We start from the raw sequence: 21,525 nt of genomic DNA on the forward strand, positions 1-21,525 counted from the left end.
TTCCTTATTTATAGGAACTTAACGGATGCTGTAACGGCTTCAAGCAGATGAACACATTTCTTTAAAGCAACAGCAACGTTCTTCCTCCTCAAGGGGGAAAGTTTTAACTGAAAGAGGGAAGATTTAGAGCAGGAAGGAAGGAATAAGGAAGGAATTCTTCCTTGGGAGTGTGGGGAGGCCCTAGCACAGATTGCCCAGAGAAACTGTGGATGCCCCATCCTGGAAGAGTTCAAGGCCAGGTTGGACAGGGCTTGGAACAACCTGGGATAGTGGAAGGTGTCCCTGCACGTGGTAGGGCTTTGGAACTGAATGATCTTCAAGGTCTCTTCCCACCCAAACCATTCTGAGATTCTCTGAAGTTCCTTTGAAGGGAAGGAGCTGGGATAGAAACAGCACTGAAAAGACCGCACACGTTTTCCTCTTCTTCCTTCCCATCCATCCCGAGCTTTGTCGAGCGACGGATAAAAAGGGGGGAAAAAAAACAACCAACCCACCCACAATAATCTATAGCAACTGTCAGCCAGCAAACTACTCCCATTTCATAGGGATAGGTTGGGTGTCAGCGCGGGATCGATGGCTCTTGCGCCGTAATTATAAAAACTCGTGGGTTGTGTTGCTTGAGTGAGTTTGGGAAGAGTAGGGTCTCAATCTTCCCTCTAATGGGGCTTTGGCAGTCGGTGGCGCAGCGGCTTCGTCTTAGTCTGACAGTGTTGTCATTAAACACCAGGTAGCGTGGAACAACAGGGAACACGGCTCCGGAGCGGCCGGGAACACGCGGCTTTGACAGGAGTGATTTGTCATCAAGGAGCTGCCCAAACTCCTGAGCCTGGAATACGGGCGGCTGCTTAAAGTGACTTATTGCCCCTGTCGGCGGCTGCAGTTGTGATTTGATAATCGGTAAATGTTTGTCAAAGATGAATTCCCTCCCTGATGCAGTGCAGTGCTGGAAAAGCAAATGAAAAGCAGGGGAAAAGAACATATTGGATGGATTAAAGACTAGGGCAGGATAAGGGTGATGGAAACAACAGGTTTCCTTGTTAACTTGGCATCCTTCCTTCAGGGAGGTGAAGTGTTGAGGTTTGGGATGCTGAGATGGGGACTCACTGTCAACACGTGTGCTGGGCACTGGGAGTGCTGCAACATTAACTCCATTTCAGGAAAAATTTCCTCGTGGAAAGGGTTGTTAAGCATTGGAAGGGGCTGCCCAGGGAGTCCCCATCCATAGAGGTGTTTGAGGAATAACTGAATGTGGCACTCAGGGCTCTGGTGTGGGTGGCAAGGTGAGGATTGATCAGAAATTGGACTCGATGATCTTGAAGGTCTTTCTCAACCTTAATGATTCTGTGATTATAAGGAGTGGATTTTTTCCCAGATTTCAAAGATCCTGGAGCTGTGCTTGGTCTTGAGGGACTGTAGACTGATGTGGAGCAATGGTTCTCCTTTTCTTAAGCACATGGAATCATGGAATGGTTTACAGACCTTAAAGATCATCTCATTCCATGGTCAGGGAACCATTGTGGTGTGTCTGACTTCAGCTCCAATCTCTTCTGTCTGGGAGGTTTCAAGAGTGTTTTTTTGCTACAGAAAACAATGTCCTGGTTCTTTCTTTCCATGGATGTGATGCTTTTCTGGCTTTTTGGCAAATAGTTCCCTTGGCAAACCCATGTGCGCCTAGTCTGTGGTTACAACTTGTAGTAGAATCCCTTTGTTTCTCATAGGGATGGATTTTTTAGCCTGTCTGTCGCCTGCTTTATATCAAAGTTTAGAAAGGAGAATTAAAAGGATCTTAATGAACCTTCTGCCTGCAAAGTTTTCCTCCCATCTCCCTGAGTTTATCCAAGTTCCTTTGCTGAATGCCCGAGTCAGGTCAGGTTCTTTTTAAGTGGATGCTTAGAAAGCTGAAAGCTGGCCTTCTGTTGGATAAGTGGCTTTGAGGGTGGGGAATACCTAAGAGATTCAAATTTTTCCTTGTTAAATTTAAATAAAATAAAAAAAAAAAATGAAGTCAATCCTAAAGCATGAATGCAAATGGAATTCCAGCCCGCCAAGCGCTCCTGTCGTTTCCTGAGGCAGAGCCACCTCTCCCCGTGCCACGGTGAGGCGTGAACACGAGATCCCTGAACCCATTTGATTATAGCCGGGGTTTTTCTGGTGTCTGAAGTGCTGGAAACGATCAAGAGCAGGAAAAGTGGAGTGATTTATTAGACTCATAAAAATTCATACTTTGTTATTCCAGTTGTCTTCCATCTGCAGCTTGTTAGAACGAGCACCCCTGGCAGCTCCCGCCGCGAGGCCGGGGGGAGGAGGGCATTTATCAGCTTTCCTCCTGCCATCCCGCTCTCATTTAGAGGAATGGATCCAGCTCCTGGAAACACATTAATAATCATTCACCGAGGGAAGGGGGGAAGGAAAACCCACCACCCTCTTTTGTTACAATAATAAGGGTTGTGTTTGAACAAGGGCTGATGCTCCAGAGACCCATTCAGGCTCTTTAACATGGGCTGGAGCTGGGAAAACGGTGTTCAGAGCCTTCAGTGTGACCTGCTCTTGCCAGTCCTAGTGGATAATCTGGAGTCTCCTTGTCCTTGGAAGGCTCTTGTGACGTTTGGAAGGGCTATCCTGGGGCTTTTTGGAAGTGGGGATGGGGATGTGACAGAGCTGGTGGGGTTACTGGGGTTACTGGGAGGTTGGTGATGTGTCCTCCTGTCCCCAGCAAGACCTTGTTGGACCCCTCTGTCTCTGCCTCGCTCGTATTTTGGGATTGGAGGGAATAAACCAAGATATTCTCTGGTGTTTCTGTTGTAGTTGGAATATTGGTGTTGGAATTGTAGGGCTGAGTCAAAGGCACGGTTCTTCCCATTATTTTCTAAGGCTTCCCAAATCTCCTGGCTCCAGGGGCCGGCGGGGCTGAAGTGACCCAGACTCCTTTGGAAAATGATACGGATTTGGATAAATGTAGGATGGCTTTGGTTGGGAAAGACCTCTGAGATCATCGAGTCCCAAACATACCCCCAGCACTGCCAGGGCTGCCAGTAATCCACGTCCCCAAATGCCACATCCACACATTCTTGAACACTTCCAGGGATGGTATTCCACAAAGAATGGGAAGGGTCTGGAGTACCAGGAACAGCTGAGGGTGCTGGACGGGTTCAGCCTGGAGAAAAGGAGGCTCAGGGGGGACCTTCTGGCTCTTCACACAAATCCCTGACAGGAGGGTGCAGCCAGATGGGGAGTTGGGCTCAAGGGGAATGAGAAGAGGAAGTGACCTCAAGTTGTGCCAGGAGAGGTTTAGATTGGACATTGGAGAAAAAATTTCTTCATGGAAAGGTGGTCAGGTGTTGGAATAGGCTCTCTTGGCAGTGGTGGAGTTACCATCCCTAGAAGAGTTCAACAAATGCACTTGGGGACATGATTTAGCGGTGGCATTGGCAGTGCTGAACAGTTTGACTCAATGGTCTTAGTGCTCTTTTCCAACCTAAACCATTTCATGATTCCATGCTGGATGTTGTGGTATCCTGGGAACACGCAAGCCGAAAGACACCACATCCACTGAACCAGATCCACTAAAATATGTCCTTTGCAGCGTCCCAGCTGCAGATGGAAGTTGGGATTGCACCAGTGGGCTGGAAAGGGAAAACAGGTCCTCAGCCTTTTGGGAGGCTGATCCTGAGTGTCTCTTGCAGCAGCATTTTTCCAGGGAGTTTCTTGGAGCTCCTTGATTTTCATGTCTGCTGCTTTTCTTTCTGCTTCTTTCCTGTCACGCTCTCTGCCAGCGTTTCCTCGCTGTTGGATTTCTCCTGGCTGTGCCATCCCCAGCTTTTCCAGATGCTCTTCTCCTCGCTCCCCCTCTTTCTTCTCATCAGCTCAGGCATCACTTTGTTCCCCCATGACATCTCTACGTATCATGGTGGCTTTCCTAAACATTTGGATTTTTGAAAGGCTCTAATAAGGTCGGCCTGGAGCCTTCCCTTCTCCAGGCTGGACATTCCCAGCTCTCCCAGCTGTCTCCAGAGCAGAGAGGCTCCAGCTCTTGGAGCATCTCCATGGCCTCCTCTGGACTTCTCCAGCAGCTCCACATCCTTCTGCTGTTGGACCCCAGAGCTGGATGTAGAATTCCAGGTCGGGTCTCACCTGAGTGGAGCAGAGGGGCAGAATCCTCCCTTTCCTGCTGCTGGAATTTTTCTCTTCAAGCTGGGTGATGTTTTCCCACTCTATATTTCCTGGAAACAAAAATTCTGTATTTTTCACCTAAACACAGGAATTCTGGATTCAGACCCATGGAATTTATTTGAGCAGGATGTGTAGATTTGCCCAGAGTGGTTGTGAATCCTCATCCCTGGAAGTGTCCAAGGCCAGGTTGGACAAGGCTTGGAGCACCTGTTCTAGTGGAAAGTGTTCCTGTCCATGGTGAGGGTTTTGGAATTAGGTGGTCTTAAAGGCCCCTTCAAAGCCAAACATTTCCATGAATTAATACTTTGCCTGATAAAATAAGTGTTTCCTTACAGTTCATCTCCAAGTGCCCAACGCAGCCTCACTTTTGGTGGATTCTGTGAACTTCTCTTTTCCTGTGGTCCGATTGACATAACGGAATTAGCCAAGCTGATTTGGTATTAATTTCCCAAATATTCCCAGCTGAAAGCAGCTGCCATGCTAAGCAAATTTTCCAATGGGTTTGGAGCTCTCTAAAATGTTTCAGCTCCAAATCCTGCCCTTTTCCCATCCTCTCAAAATGTGACGACCGGAGCAGCTGTCGTGCTCTTGGTCCCAGGTAAAGCAGTTTGGATCAATTGGATTTATTTCCTATTAAGCAGCATTTTGTGATCATAAAGCATCATTTACACACTGGCATAAAGAGCCGTCGCTCTTGAAAGAGCTCGGAACTGAATGAGTGTGAAAATTAAATTCCCCTCTTAAACCCAAGGATGGTCCTTTTGGAAGCTGATTCCAGTCGCAACATAATTAACCTCTTGCTGTGCCATTCTGTGGGAACATATTGAACCTGCTCCGGGATAATCATCCCTAATACTGGTGTCTGCTTTCACACTGAATTCCTAACAGCATTACAGTAATCCCAAAGCTTTTGTTGACTCCAGGGACTTGGCCAAGTTGGCAGCCAGGACAAAAGGTGTTGGCGCCATGTGGCTCAGGGGTGATGCCATCCAGGTGTGGTGGGATGAGAAAGACCAGAACTGTTTGCTTTTGGGTGGAGGAGCTGTAGTGGAACTTTATTCAGGTTTCCCATGGATTTGTCCCTGTTGAAGGTCATTTCCATATGCTTGGAGCAACCTGGTCTTGTGGAAGGTGTCTCTGCCCATACCAACTCGATGGTGTTAAAGGTTCCTTCCAACCCAAACCATTCCATGATTCTTGTTTTAGTCTAACTTCTCTCCGTCTTTCTCAGTTTTTCCCTTCATTGCTCTTCCCTTCACATCCACAGTTTTTCTCATCCAGGGAAGCAAGTGGTGTTGGGGATAGTCCCCAGGAGGTTTGGGTGTATTCCCACCTCTGCACCCAATAATGAGCTGAAGTCTAAGACTGGAGAAGAGAAGGATTCAGGGCGACCTTTGAGCCCCTTCCAGTGCCTGAAGGGGCTCCAAGAGGGGTGACTTTGGACAAGCAAATGGAGTGACAGGACAAGAGGGAATAGCTTCCCACTGCCAGAGGGCAGGGACAGATGGGATATTGGGAAATAATTCTTTCCTGTGCGGATGGTGAGGGACTGGAATGGAATTCCTAGAGAAGCTATGGCTACTCTGTCCCTGGAAGTGTCCAGGGCCAGGTTGGATGGGGCTTGGAGCAACATGGCTCTCGGTTGATGTGAAGGGCAGTGATTGGGATTCCCAATCCCTGAAATCTGCTGTTGCAGTGGGAGTGAGGCTGATCCACCCTGGCCATCAGAGCTTCCTGTGGTGCTTCTGCTGTCGAGGTTGCTCCTGGCTGCAAACTCCTCTGCTGCCCCCAAATTTGCCCTTGGACCTTCTTACTGAAATCCTGAAAAGCTCCTTCACCACCTTCCCTTCATCCATGAGTGGGAGACAGTGTGGAAGGATCAGATCCATTAGGAAATGGTCTTGCAGGGATTTTACAAGGAGCAGATGGTGGGGGACTCATTCCATGCCTTGACATTGGTCATCCCAAAATCCACATTAATAGAAGCCAGCAGCAAATTGTTTTTAGTCAGGGATGCCTTTTCCCATGGAAAAGAGGGAGGTTGGATCCCATACCATCCCAGAGCATCAGTGGATGTGTACAATGGTCCTGCTGTAGCCTGGGATGTCTGGGTGAGTGTCCTCTTCCTTCTGGGATTTGAGGGTAACAGTATGTTTTGCTGAATCTTCCCTTCCTGACCTGGAGCAAATCCCGTGGCAAGGGATAAATCTTCATGCTGGGAAGGGTTTGCTTCCAGAAAACCTCTTGGCAGAGATTTTCAGTTCTTTTTGGAGCTGCTTTGGGTTCCAAGTGAGAGTTTTTTACCCCCTATCAGGAGCTGGGACATGCTGGTGGCTCCTTCACTCATGTCCTAATAGTCCTTAACCCTTTTAAGTTTTTCCCTCATGCCTGTTTGGAAAGAGCAATTTGGTTTTATCAGGGGTTTTTGGTCTCTGCTTTGCTTTTTTCCTTGGGGTGGTTCTACCGCATCCTTTTAATCTCTGAGGTTTTCCCCAGCACTAGGGACCATCCTGGCAGTGTATCCAAGGTTCAACTGATGCTCCCCAATTTGCATTCGTCCCTGCTCCCGTCTCACTTCCAAGTGCTGGAAGATCAATGTACCTGTCACTCACTGCTTCCCGTCTCGCCTCCGATCGGGATTAATGGCGCAGCTCGGCGCTGAGCCCCGATGGAGACACACAGGAGGGGTTGTGGTGGCCAAGGATTGACAATGGGTGACCTTGTGGTACCCAGGTCATGACTTAATTTAGTTCTTTTCCCCATGCCAGTGCCTGTACAGGAAGCTTTTCTATCCCATATCCTGTTCGTAGCGCAGCAGTAATCTCTTGGATTTGGGAATCTGCCCTCCTGAAGTTCCCCTTGCTTGTTTGACATCCTTTTTCCCAACAGTATCTGAACATGATTTACTCCATCATTATTGTGGTTTCCCTAATCCATCCTGAGCAACATCATCTTCCTCTTGCCTCATGGATTTAGAAACACAGAATCATGGAATAATCTTTAAGGTTGGAAAAAGCTCTGAGATCGTAAAGTCCAGATATTAACTCAGCGCTTCCAAGGCCACCACTAAACTCTGTCCCCAAGTGCCACATCAACACAGCTTTTTGGGACATGTTTCACTAGACCAGGTTGCTCCAAGCCCCATCCAATCCATGGATGGGGCAAGCACAACTTCTCTGGGCAACCTGTACCAGGGCCTCCCCACCCTCACATGGAAGAATTCCTTCCCAGTATTCCATCTAACCCTGCCCTCTGGCAGTGGGAAACCATTCCCCCTTGTCCTGTCACTCCAAGACCATGTCCAAAGTAATTTCCCATCTTTATCTTAAGCCTCCTTTAAAAGAAGGTTTCTCCAGACTCTTCTCCAGGTGAAATATTCCAGGAGCGAACTCTTTTTATTCCCTCCCTGCTTCAGCTTCCCCAGGGGGCCAATTCCTGGTACTTCTCTTAGGAAAATAAGAGAAGTAGTAAGGACTTCTGCATCCAACCCCTTTCCCAAGGGATGCGTGTACTGGTGGCTCCTGAATCCTACCTGCTTGAAGCACCCAGGAAGAGATTTTGGCAACAAATTCCCCATCTCAAGGTCAGCATTGGACAAGAGGAAACAGCTTTAGGTTGTACCAGGGGAAGTTTTGTTTGGATATTAGGAAAAATTTTTTCACTGAAGGGATGCTTGGGCTGCTCAGGGAAGTGGTGGAATCATCATTCCTTGAGGGATTTAAAAGCCCCTGTGGATGTGGCACTTGTGGACGTGGTTTAGTGGTCGCCTTGGCAGCACTGCGTCGATGACCTTAGAGGTCTTTTCCAGCCTTAACAATTCTGCATTTAGAGTTTACACCAGGATTTCTTTTTCCCTGGGAACGGGAGGCGCGAGCGGCGCCCGCGGGATTCGCGGCTCCGCAGAAAGCCCCGAGCTCAGCAGCGCGCGGCCCTGGCTGATAAATGATGCTCATATCCCATTCGAATATGATGCAAGCAGTTTTTTTGTAGTTTGTCTTCCATGGCGGTAGTAAAGTTTTTAATTAGGAAAGCTAATGAGATCGATTAGTCATTAGAAGTGACCTCTGGATCGCGGCGAGGAGTGGGGATGTGTGCGCCGGGCTGATAACGGGGGACGCTGGGGTATTGTTTGTAATAAAAGCGTGAAGTGTTTGATTTGAGTGAAATGTGCCACGGGGAATACATCACGCGGAGAGGAAAAAATTACAACCCTGGGAGCCTGTAATGAAGGGAATTAAACCAACATCCTGTCTAAATAACATGATTATCTACACAAAACCCCTCAGCTAGCAAGTAATAATAGAAAACGGAGCTCTTCGGAGAGGCTCTTTGAGGAGGTGGTTAATGCTGGAGTCGCGCATCAGGCACTTTCCAAGGAGCAGCTTCGGAATGAATACACCATCCAATTACCTCTGGGAATAGAGTTTACCAGGTGCCAGCCTGTTTTGGGGAAGGAGGAGGAAGAGGGGGATGCCTGCAATAATTTGGGATCTCTCTTTCTTGTCAGGCAGTTTGATGCAATTCTGGGTTGATTGGTGGCAGCTCAAGCTTGTGTGGGGGCAAAAAGATGTTAATTGTGTATTCAGCAAATTCCTGGCTTAGTTATTCTGTGAGGTTGGAGTGGAGGAGGGAAAGGGGCAACTTGTGCTGTTGTTGGCTGGGGAGGATGTAGGATTGTGGCTTTCATCCCTTCCCCGGTGGGGTGGGAGTGCTTTGGGTATGGTTGGGGCTGTATCCATGAGAGTTTGGGTGTGTCCACATGTTCTGGGTGACAAAAGTGACAGAAGGCAGATTTAGGTGGGATGCTAGGGAGAAATTCTTCCCCTGCAAGTATGGTGAGGCCCTGGCAGAGGTTATCCAGAGAAGCTGTGGCTCCACCATCCCTGGATGTGTCCAAGGCCAGATTGCACACAGTTTGGAGCAGTCTGGGATGGTGGAAGATGTCCCTGCCCATGGCAGGGGGTTGAACTGGGTGGTCTTCAAGGTCCCTTCCAACCCAAACCATTCCATGAGTCCATGATTTCAGGTCAGTCCCACCATCACCATAGCTTGAATTTCATCGTGTATGTGGTGTTGGTCCCTGCAGGGGTTAGCACCTCTCTTCTTTTGTTCCCATTTTCCTGTCCTAAATACAGTTCCCTGAAGGAAAAAGCTCCAAGTTTGCTGGTACTTGGGAGCAATTTTAATTGCAATTAGAACTTCAACTTTGCAACGGCTTTAAAAGCCCACGCAGAGGTTTGGTCACTGCACTGAATAATTTCATATGCTACAAAAAAAATCCTGAGATAGGGAAAGAGCAGTGAGATCCCGTTTGCTTTCCATGTTCTTTCCTCTCTCCCTTCTTGCCTCACCTCTAAAAGTGGCTGCAATTCCTCTAGTCATTGAATCATCAGATGGTTTCTACTGGAGGAGAACTTGGAAGATCCTTTAGTTCCATGATTTATCCCGTGGGTTCAGATTGCGGAACGTTGCGAGTGTCATCTTTACCACAAAAAATTCCAGTGATTTTTCTGTCATGGAAGAGCCTGGTTTTTGCCTTTTTCCATCACCAGGGGTTATAACTTTTTTTCTGAATTTCTGAATGGAAATTTGTGTTGCCTGATCCCTTCCAAAGCCAGCACAAGTCATCAGCTTGTTGGGAATGCTCAAGAAGGAAAATATTCCCTGTATGAAGCTGTAAAGCTGTGAATTGGTGTTGCCACTGTTGCAAGGCAATGGGGGAGCTGTTCCATCCTTTCTAGGGAATGATGTCAGCCCTAAAATGTATTTCCTTATTTTTCCTAGTTTACCTGGCAATCCACCTTATTCTCCCTCCTCTCACAGAGATAAACATGGGGATGGGTCGAACATTTTCGGTGGAAATAATGCTCCCACTTTTCCCCTCCCAACCTCTCCATAATTTTAATGAGAGGATCGCCAAGAAAAACAGCCGGCCCTTTAAATCAGTTATAAAACTCAGAGACTGAGTCTCAGCATGGAGTGTCAGCTTTAATTATCTGGGCAGTTACAGCTGTATGTTATAAAAGTCAGGCAATTAGGTGCATTCCTGAAAGCTTGGGGAAAAAAAAACCAAAACAAACCAGCTCATGGAGGAAAACCACAGTCAAACATAGAACTGTTAATTGCATGAAACATTCTCTGGAATAACCCAGGATGTAGATCATCCTGCAACATAGAGAATCCAGGCTTGGGTAGGGCTGGAAGGGAGCTTAAAGCTCATCCAGTTCCCTGTCCATGGAAGGGATTTTCCATTATCCCAGGTTGCTCCAAGCCTTGTCCACCTGGACTTCAACACTTCTGGGGATTAAAAGTATCATGAAAATGCTGAGGATTAAAGGCATATATTTATTTCCAGTGTGGATGTTGGGATCAAGGTGTTGTTGGTGAATCCATGATTCCCTTGGCAGTGTTTTGTTGATGGGCTGGTGAAGCCAATCCCAAGCACATCAAGACCTTTCTGTTGCCATCAGCTGTACTGGTCCCATTCCTGAAACTTCACTCCTTTTTTCAGGTGCTAAAATGTGGGATATAGGGCTTAAGTTGGATGTGGGACCAATAGCCATTGAACTTGATGATATTAAAGATCTTTTCCAACCTTAAAAATTCGTGATTTTGTGAGAATGTCAGTGAGATCCCTCCTGTGCCCATCCACACCTGAATTTCAAGCCTGTTTTTCCATGTATTTTCTCCTAGGATCCAACTTCCATTTTGTAAGGAGCCCCCCAGCCAACAAGGTGATAAAGACGCGGTACAGGATTGTGAAGAAAAATGTGGTGCCTCCAGCCTTATCATCCTTCACCAGCCCCATTCCCACCTGGAAAACCAGGCGTCAAGTTACATCCAGGTAATTCTGCCATCCCTGGAATGCAGCTGGTTGGGATGTAGGAGCCATGGGAACTCCCACGTTGTCTCTGTGTTTTTCTGTCGCATCTTCACTGTTTAATTTCTCTCTTTGTTTGGCCTACTCTGAGTTTATTGACTTAAAGTGTAAAATCATATTAGGAATTGTGTTATCCTGAGCTGGTGCCAACAGCTTATGCCTTTGGTTTCCTATGTATTCCCTCTTGGAATTAATTGTTTCCATGGAGCAGTTAAATAAGCTGAAAAGAGGATGAATAAACGTGTGGAGGTTGGTGATGAAGGGGAGCATGTTGAATGCTCCAGACTTCACTGGGATGTAGGTGCTCTCCCAAACTCATTTATTCCCAATTATCTGGATGGGTGAAACATCCAGAAATATTTTGTCACTGCCTAGAGAAGGCGCTGAAGGTGCCATAACCTTGAGTTGGAATATTCCTAAATCCATCGAGGTGGAGATGTTTCCAGGGAGTGTCTCAGAGACCAAGACAAGACCCAGAGCTTATGTAAAGCAGGAAGGTCTTTAAAATAATTGATTCTTTAGAACAAGGTGTGATTAGAAGTGATGGGTTTGGTGAAAATACAGATTTTGGCTGTTTTTAGGTCAGGAATAGCTTGTCCTCCCACTGAAATGCTGGTAGTCATGGGCAGTGTTTTGGGCAAAGAGAGTGTTCTGCTCTGCTCCGGCTTTGTTCTCCCTGCTCCGGGTGGATTCCTCCAGAAGTCATTCCCCAACAATGCCCTGAGGATTGGTGGCTTTTATGGGTAGAGCTGTGGAGGGACAAAAATCGTGGTGATTGTTTTTAAAGCCGGACTTTGCCTGATATTTCCCTTTAAAAATGAAGTTTGGGATTCCCAAATCAGTATCTGAAGCGAGGGTTGGTTTTGGAAGAGTTCAGGGTGATGAAGCAAAATATGGGATGAAGGGAGAGATTGGTAAAAAAGGTTGGGTCACTTATTTTGTCTGTTTTCCAAGCTCTTGGTTGAGAAACTCTTCATCTCCTCTACTCTGCTGGTCTCAAAGTACTTCTTCCAGTATAGAAACTGGGATCCTTTTGGGAACATGGTCAACACTACCTGCACCACCTCCTCCTTTGTCTTCACATTCTGCTTTTGCCTGTGGTGTTTTCCCACCTGGGCACCATCCTGAGATCTGCAGGTTTTGTTCTGGGTTGCCACCTCCATTTACGCATCCTTGGGACCAAATTCCTGCATTTCCCTTTCCAGAAACAAGCCATGTAATTTTTTGTCTGCTCCATCATCCTGCAACTTCATGGAATCACAGGATGTTTGGGTGGGAAGGGACCTTTAAGATCCTTGAGTTCCAGCCCCCTGCCATGGGCCGGGACACCTTCCACTACTCCAGGTTGCTCCAACCTGGCCTTGGACACTTCCAGGGATGAGGCAGCCACAGTTTCTCTGGGAAAACTGTGCCAGGGCCTTACCACCCTGGAACTGTCTAGGGCCAGGTTGGATGGGGCTTGGAGCAACCTGGGATAGTGGAAAGTGTCCTGCCCATGACAGGAGGTTGGAACAAGATGATCTTGAAGGTCCCTCCCAACTTGAATGATTCTGTGACTTTGAGCCTTAATTAATAGAAAAAAACTCATCCTCCAGCTGTTGGGCTCAGCTTCTTCCCTCACACCTTGTTACTCCAGATCTGGATGGTTGATGGATGGAGGATCCATGTGAGAGTCAAGGTGGGGAAAAACTTCAGGCATGGAATTCAGAGCAGGAGCGTCTGGGATCTGTGTGGTGGCTCTTGCTCAACCCAGTGGTGATTTTCCAAGGAACGACCTCGTTCTGCCGCAATTGGCTGAGAGCTCCCACTTGTAGGATCATTTTCTCTGTATTAATCTCCGACTTCATTAAATTGGTGTAGTTTAGATCTTACAGCTGCTTCAGACAAATCTTGATAAAATGCCATCAGCAAATTAAAACAATTATGTTTTAAAGAAGCCATAAATCTCCATCTCCCAATTACCTTCGTTGGGGGTGATCAATCATCCGGCCTGTCTGGAGGAAGCACATGGCAAATGCTTCTCCTGGAGTTTTTACAGGATTTTTCGCTTCATCGTTCCTATCTCGGATCTGTCACAAGCAAGATGCCAGGATCTGCTTTTTTCCTATTTTCTTTGCTCTTCCCAAAACAAGGAGAAGCTCTGATGACTGTGGGACACCCCTTTAGTCACCTCAGTTTTATTGTTCATACTGAGTAGTCAATTATTTTTAATATTTCTGCTTTTCATTGTAATAATTACAATGTTTTTACAATAATTTGATATTTTTAATATCCTCATCCCCTTAAGCCAGCAGTGGGATGTCAGCTGGTGGCGCTGCCCTCCAGTGCTACTCCCAAGCTGGTTCCCAGCTGGCACCAAGGAGTAATTTCTTCCATGAAGTCCAAGTTTTTGGGTATTTGGAAGTAGTGTGCCAGGGTTTTATTTTGGTGGGACATCCAGGATGTCACCCTATTTACCAATAAATCCTCAAATCGCCAGACTAAGATGAAGAGGGATGTGGCTTTGGGAAATAAGTGACAGGGAGAGTTGCTGGAGGTACCTGATGTCAATCCCTTGGGAATGAATTCCATCCTCCCCCTCTTGCTGGGTTGCATAAAACTGGGCCTTGCTGCTGACTTTTCTTCGAGGAGATAGGTGGGAGTATATTTTAAATTAATTTTACTCCACTTTTTGTAATATTTTTGTTTTAAATAGATTTATAAGCAACTCGGGGCCTATTTCTCCAAATTTATGAAGATAATTTTCACTCTCTTGATAAGGTGAAATTTACACCTGCTATTTCCATATTAATTCACATTGCTAAGTGGATCTAATTTTCTTCCGTTCTTCTATCTGGTGAGTGTGGCCTTTCCTAATGCAATTTCCCCCTCACTAAATCACTGTGATCAGGAGTCATGATCGAGTTAAATTAACTTAAATTAATTTACTTAATAAGAGCTCCAGATCATTGTGAATGAGGTTAAGATTTATTGATTCTCCTTTTCACTCCTCCCCCTTATCTCCCGCGGCTTTGCTGGGAGCACAGCTCACAAGGGCCGTGATTTGCTGGCTTTAAATTTTGGTTGCTCCTGGTGACATTGAGGTTTATCATCTCTTAAAAATCCTGGAGGGAGATGTCCTCTCTCCTCACAGCCTCCCTCTGCTGGGAAAGGGATGAGGGATTTGCCATGGAGGAGTTGAGATGGATGAAGTGTTGTGCTGAGATTTGAGAGTGATGCTTCTCCTACTTGCAACATCTTTCCATCGTCCACGTGGATGTGGCTACCAAAAAAATGAGATGTCCACATCTTAGAGACCTTGCACAGAGGCAACAGAAGACTTCTGGTGTTGATGATCAGAGGAATGGAGCATCTTTCCTACAAGGAAAGGCTCAGAGGGTTGGGATTGTTCAGCCTGGAGAAGAGAAGCTTCAGGGTGACCTCAGTGCAGCCTTCCAGTGGCTGAAGGGGCTGACAGGAAAGATGGAGAGGGAATTTTTGCAAGAAGTGACAGGATAAGGAAGAATGGCTTCCCACTGAGAATAAGTGGTGTTAGATTGGATATCAGGAAGAAGTTCTTCCCTGTGAGGGTGGTGAGGCCCTTGTACATGTTTCCCAGAGAAGCTGGATCCCCAGGGAAGTGGTCCCAGAGCTTTCAGAGCTCAAGGAGCATTTGGGCAACACTCTCAGGCACAGGGTGGGATTTTTTCCTGCATTTGTACAGGACCAGAAGTTGGACTAGAATGATCCTTGTGTGTCCCTTCCGACATAATAGAATCCCTTCTAGGATTCTATAAACTCCTTCAGAAGACTCCAGTTCTCCCTCTGGAGAACCAGAGCCATTTTTAAGACATTTTTGGGAGCAGAGAGCCCTTTGAGTTGAGCTTATAGACCCTCAGTGGGGGAATGAGACACTGACCCACTTTGAAGAGTTTTCTTCTCAAATCCTGCTGCAAGTGTGGAAAACAAAATTCACCTGTCTGCAAATAATGAGTTGTGTCTGGCACTGCTGGGGAAACTCTGATATTTCTTCCTGAAAACTTTGCGGCACCTCTTGAGGGAGAATCCTACCCCTCCAGCACTATAAATAAGTAAAGAACAAGATAATCCAACATTTGTCAGAGAAATGCCAGCTCAGGAGAAAGGAACTCGTCAGTGGAGGATTCGCTCATGTAGTTTAGTTTAGTTTTCTTTTTTCCTTTTATTTTCTTCTCTTCTCTTTTGTTCTGTTCCGTGGCCTGGAGCGTGTTGAACAGATTAAGATGGAAACAGTTGTCACCATCCCTGGGGGCGTTCAGGAAATAACTGGATGTGACACTCAGCACTCTGGTCTGGTTGACAAGGCGGTGATCGGTCAAAGTTTGGACCTGATGGTCTTTTCCAGCCTAAATGATTCTGTGATTTGCTAATTACAAGGATTTCTTCCCCAGGTTTCAAAGATCGGAAGCCTTTAGAGGTTCAAGCTGCAAGATAAAGTGGGTGATGCAGGTTTTGAAATGGGGCTCAGCCACACTGGTGGGTGCAAGGGCCACTTCCCTGGGAAAGGGGAGATACAGCTTGAGAGTCCAAGAGGAGGAGGAACCACCATCCCTTCCAGTCATCCTCTGCAGGAGGTTGGGATATTGTGTTCCAGGTCACTTGGACACACCAGCCTCCTTGTCCCATTTTTTCCTTGCCTTCACAGTGGGTGGTTTTGGGTTTCCAATTTCCTTTTGCTCCCTTAACAGCATCTTTTAGACACCAATTGCCTACCAGCTGACCCAACTGATGATCCAGTTCAGAGAATCATGGAATGGTTTGGCTTAGAAGGGACCTTGGAAGAGCATCTGGTCCAACCCCCCTGCCATGGGCAGGGATGCCTTCCACTACGCTAGGTTTTCCCAATCCCTATCCAGCCTGGCCTTGAACACTTCCATGAGATAGGACCATTTAATGCAGCCCCTGTCATCTATTCCCGGGGAAGCCTTCCTGATTTTCCTTTCCATTTTTCTGGCATTCCTTGAGTGCTGTTACAAGTTTCCCTGTGGAGGTGATTTCACTGCCTTGAGCTAATGGGATTGTGTGCTGGGGAAGAGTGCTTGACTTCCCGTCTGTAGTAGATATTTTTCCATGTTATGCTGTAGTGGGTGGAGCCGCCGGTGCCAGTCCTGGTGTGCTGTTAGTGTGTAATTAACCCCTTTCTCCCTAAATCCATGGGAATCTGGTGAGAATGGGAATCTTGGTTATGGAATAGAGTCCTCTGTTTCCCACTGGATGCATCCCAGTTCCTGTGACTCATTCCCACAGAACGGTGTGGGAATTTCATCCACTTACCATGGATGAAGTGAACGCTAAAACTCAATATATCCCCTCTGTTTTGGGGAGGAGAACATATCCTTGGGAATTCTGGGGAAGCTTTCTCATCCTTTCCATCTTCCTCTTGATGTGTTATAGATTAGGACAATCAGGGTCTGCACCGAGTCATCCACCATAATCCCACTGATGGATTAAACCAGACTAATTCCATCATTTATGAGTTTTTTGGTTGCACTCTGAGGGTCCCTAAGAGTCCATCCATTCAGGAAATGGGATGGGGTCACCCAGAATCCTCTGGGAGCTGTTGGGAAATGCTTGGGATATGTTGGTTGCTCATTGTGCAAGCCAGTGTTGGATTGGGGTGGTGGTGAGACCTTGGCAAAAGCTGCCCAGGAAAGTTGTAACTACCCCATCCCTGGAGTATTCCAGTTGAGGTTGGACAGGGCTTGGAGCAACCTGGGGCAGTGGAAGGTGTCTCTGTCCATGGCTGGAACTCGATGGTTTTTAATGTCCATTCTAACCCAAACTGTTCCGGGGATCTTTGTTCACGATCCTGGAAGGTCAGCAGTTGGAGCTGAGAACAGAGAGCAGAGTGTGGGGCCATAATTCACAGTGGATGGAGCAAATCCACATTTCTGCGATTCTGGGGTGTCATCTCAAAAGTTGCAGAGAAAACAGGGAAAACTGTTAACGTCGGCTTCCACGGCAGAAAATTGCCGAGCGCTCTGACGGGAGAGGCTTTAATCGACGTTCCCATATATTGCGAGCAGACAGGGATGGGCATTTTAAAGATCTCAGCAAATGCTGTCTTTTCTCCTTGATCCATTTATTTTTTCCACCAGTCTGTACCTTCTAGGGTCCAAGAGGTGGGATCCCAACCTCCCACAGACCAGTTTGGAGCACAAACTGGACAGATGTTGTGAGCCAGATGCTGCTTTAAATAGTGCAAGTGGTTCAGTCTCCCAGTTTTGGGGGGTTTAAAAAGCACAGCTTTTTATGTTGTTTATTTAATTGGGATGATGCTCCAGTGGGATTTTACCTCTGGGTGCCAGTTGCTCCGGGATATTCCCTAACGGAGGCGAGGGAATTGTGAGCAGAGGGCAGAGGTTGGGACACCGGGAGTTAATTTCCTTTTATCAAGATGATAAAATCCCCCCTCCGCCTTCCCGGCTTTTGCCACGTTAATCTGCGAACGGAGTCGGAATGTGACGAATGGCCTTAAAGTTCCTGTCAATTTTTTTCTTCCCAAATTCATTTGACATGAAAGTGAGAAGTAAACAGAAAGCCTGTGGTTAAGCAGATAACTTGGAAAGCCTTTTCCATCACATTTAAAAACGGCCGTGTCATGGATTCTGCGAATTGGCGGCTCCTATTTTGTTTGATTTTATTTTGTCTGTGTGGTAAATTTTCTTTTAATAATCCCGACGTGGTTTGACGAGGTTTTAGGCCTCGGATTTTTTTTGAAGGGATGTTAAACCATTCTCCAAAATGACATCTCATTAAAGTGAAATTCATCTGCTGGGATTGGAGCCGTTACTGGCAGGAGGGAACAGTAACTCCCATTTGGAAATCCATATTTTTTGTTTCTATAGGAAATACTTTTAATCCCTTTAATGAGGCTGGGATGAGATACACAACCCGGATTGTTTCGGAGCAGCCCTGACATCTGGCCCAGCATAATCCAGTTTCTGTTCTGGACTGGTTTAGAGGCTTTAAGAAACAATAGCACCTCTTTGGGGCAAAGCTGGGGATTAATCCTCCCTGTTACTGGTGCTCCCCTTCTTCCTGAGAGACAGACACTGAGGAAAAGTCACTCCTCTCTTCTCTCTTCCTTTGCTTTTTATTTCTTATATCTTATTTCTTATTTCTGTTTCTTCTTCCCCATTTTTATTTTCTTTTCTCCTTTTCCTCCTTCCCTTTTTCTTGTTATTTTCTTTTTCTTCCTTTTCCCCTTTTCCTTGTTTTCTTTTTTAATTTGTTTGCTTTTGCTATCTTTTTTCTTTCCCCTTTTTCTAGATTTCCCACCTTTTGCTTGTCATCTTTTTTCTTTTTCATTTTTTTTGTCTTCTTCCTTTTTCACCTTCTTGCCTTTTTTCCTTTTCCTTTTCCCCCCTTTCCTTTTCTCCTTTTTCCTTTTTTCCCTTTTCCCTTTTTTCTTTGCTCCTTTTATCTCCTACCCTCCTTTCCCTTTTTTCCCCATTTCCTTTGTTTTTTCTCCTTTGCTTTATTTCTTTTTTCTTTTCCCTGTTTCCTCTTTCTATTTTCTTTTTCCAATTCCATCCTTTTTTAACCTTTTTTCCTAGTTGTCTTTTTTCCTTTTCCTCTTTCTTCTTTTTTTTTCCTTTTTCATTATTCTTTTGTCTTCTCCCTGTTTTTTATTTATTTTATTTTTCTCTTATAACTTTTCCCTTTTCCTTTTTTCTCTTCCCATTTTATCTCCTTCTTTCCTTTTCTTTTTTCCTTTTCTTCTTGTTTTTCTTTTTCCTTTTTTCCCCTCTTCTTTTTCCTCTTTCCTTTTTCTTTTTTTCCTCTCCCCCCTTTCCTTTTCCCCTTTCCTCCTTTTTTTTCATTTCTCTTTCTCCTTTTCTCATTTTCCTCTTTCCTCATTTTTCCCATTTTCCCCTTCCTGCTTTTTTTTTCCTTTCTCTTTCTCCTTTTCCATTTTCCCTTTTTTCATTTTTCTCTTTTTTTTTTTCCTTTATCCTCTAATTTCCTTCCTCCCCTTTAAATATTTTTTCATATTTTCCTTAATTTCTTTTTTCCTTCTTCCTTCATTTTTAATTTTTTTTCCCTCTTTTTTTCCCTCGTCCTTCTCCCAAACATCTTTCCCAGCCGGTTGCTTTCCCACCCGGCAAACTCAGCATCAAATCCAAGTTGTGCAGCTTCCAGCAGGATTCAGGGACTCCACCACTCCTACTTCCTGCCCTGACCGCCCCCATCCTCCCAGTCTCCCCAGTCCTGCCCAGTTCCTGGGCAACCTTATGCTGGGACGTTGGATTTTTCCTGCTTTTCCTTAAATTCCAGGCTGCCAGTGCTGGGGGGAAGCGCTCCCGTTCCCTCCTCCTGGGTCAGCCGCAGTAATCGAGCTCCACTTCGGAGGAAGTAATGAAACCAAAATAAAAGCGGGACTCAGGGGTTAATGACCAGCTCTAAATGCACATGAACATCCTTAGGAATAATGGGATTTTCCTTTTTTAATTTTGGTTAATGGAGTCGTCACTTTTTGAATGGATTCCATTAAAAAGAAAACTGCCACATCCGATCCCGGGGACAGCGAGGGGTTATTTACTCGGCAGGGTGTTGTGTGGATCTTGGATCAGCTCTTCCCTGGAGCCTGGAGCTCCTGTTGGGGAGCACAGCATTCCATAAACTGCATCTTTTCTTCCTGGGAAATCTTGCAGCTTTGTCCCGTGCTGGGGCTGTGTTGGATTTGATGATCTGGAAAGGCTTTTCCAACTTAATCCATTGAGATCCCCCAACATGGCACTGGTTTCCTGCTGCATGAGATGTTGGATTTGCTGGCACGAGATCACAAAATCCCAGGATCATTTAGGTTGGAAAAGACGTCCAAGATCATCAAGTCCAATCTGTGACTGATCTCTGCCTTGTCACCCAGACCAGAGCTTTGAGTGCCATGTTCAGCTGTTCCTTGGACAACTCCATGCATGGTGATTCCACCACCTCCCTGGCAGCCCATTCCAGTTTTACTCTTTTTTTGTGAAAAAATTCCTTCAAAGATGCCCAAGCTGGATGGGAATATCTGGAAGTCCATAGCTTGGATAACGTAATTGGAGTGTCTTTTTTTCTGCCTCATTTTCTGCCATCCCAAACCAAATTTGATGGTGCAAAATCACTGTTGGAGAGCGTGGTGCCACCATTCCCAACTGGAATCAGCGGCATCCTAAGTGGGATTTTCACCTGGGTCAGGACAGAGTTTCAAAATTGGTCTCCTGAGTGAGACATCTTCAGTTGTTGGGCTTCACAGATCAGTCTTGGAGGTTCAAATGCAACCCCTGGTAGATGAAACCATTCCCAAGGATGTTCAGCAGCTCCTGGTGGACTTTGGATCGTCAAGGCCATGCGGGAGCAAAGCAAGGGATGTGGTTTCGTTGGAATGTGTTTGATTTGCAGTGTGAATTTTGGATCCTCAGCACCAAGTTGGCTCACTAGATCTACTCTGAAGGGTCCCCACAACTTTTGGGATGCTGTAGGTCAGGGACAGGGAGATTCTGGAATGCGGATGGAGTTTGCAACGAAAGGATCCTACGGAAAAAGATTAACTGAGATGATAAGTGAAATAAAAAAAGGAGACTGCATTCCAGGAAATGCTTGTTTGGAGAGGTGCAAGGGACTTGTGAGTGGTTTGAGGTGAGGAACCATGTCCTAGTTCTGTCAGGGTGCTCCACAAGGATTCCTAAATGGAAACAAACCAAATGGAAAGATCCCATAGGGACTAAAACCAGGCTGGAGGTCATCACCTGTGTTGTGCCACAGAGCCCAGGTGCTTATAGTGGTGCCACTCCTCAATGAGCTTCTGGGCAACTCTTCCTGCCTAGCTGCTCCCACCATCCCATCCCATGGAATTTTGGGTTAATTTGTTTTCCTTAGTGTTCCTAGTAGGCTGAGATCACCTGCAGGGGTGGCTCGAGGAGGATTTGCTCAGGAGCAGTTTTCATTAGCCAGGATTGCTTTTCCTCTGTTTTTGTGAGGCCTTTCTGTGTTTTCCGAGTCCAGCAGCTGTCAGAGTAAAGTGGAACATCCTTAGCAAGGAGCTTTAGAGGGATTAAAAGTTGGGAGTTTGCAGCTGTGGATCAGCAGTTTTGGGTCGGGGATGGATCATCTAGTGCAGGAACTCAAGTGGGAGAGGTGAAAATGTTGGCTCAGGTAACTCAAGAGGTCTTCTCCAATGTTGGGTGCCATCTCCAGGTGCTGTGACACCAGATTGGAGATGGCCCTGCCCATCTTCTTATGGTGGAAAAAGTCAAAGATTCTCTGAGTGCTCGGGAGCCATGCTGGGAGAGCTGGGGATGTCCAGCATGGAGAAGGCTCCAGGGAGACTTCAGAACCCCCTCCAGTGCCTAAAGGGGCTCCAAGAGAGCTGGAGAGGAACTTTGGACAAGGGATGGAGTCACAGGACACAGGGAGTGGCTTCCTACTGCCAGAGGGCAGGGATAGATGGGATATTGGTAAGGAATTCTTCC

At 46.3% G+C, this 21,525-nt stretch overlaps 1 protein-coding gene across 1 annotated transcript in view; it reads left to right on the top strand.

Moving 5' to 3' along the window:
* The window catches only part of ZC3H3 (zinc finger CCCH-type containing 3), a 127,564-nt gene that overhangs the window by 39,494 nt on the left and 66,545 nt on the right, over positions 1 to 21,525 (top strand). Inside the window, exon 4 of the mRNA XM_084208629.1 lies at positions 10,864 to 11,014. Within this exon, the coding sequence (XP_084064755.1) occupies positions 10,864 to 11,014 (151 nt within the window). The remainder of the gene's footprint in view (positions 1 to 10,863; positions 11,015 to 21,525) is intronic.

Source organism: Fringilla coelebs (assembly GCF_963513975.1).
Source record: "Fringilla coelebs genome assembly, chromosome: 1".
Classification (NCBI taxonomy): Eukaryota; Metazoa; Chordata; class Aves; order Passeriformes; family Fringillidae; genus Fringilla; species Fringilla coelebs.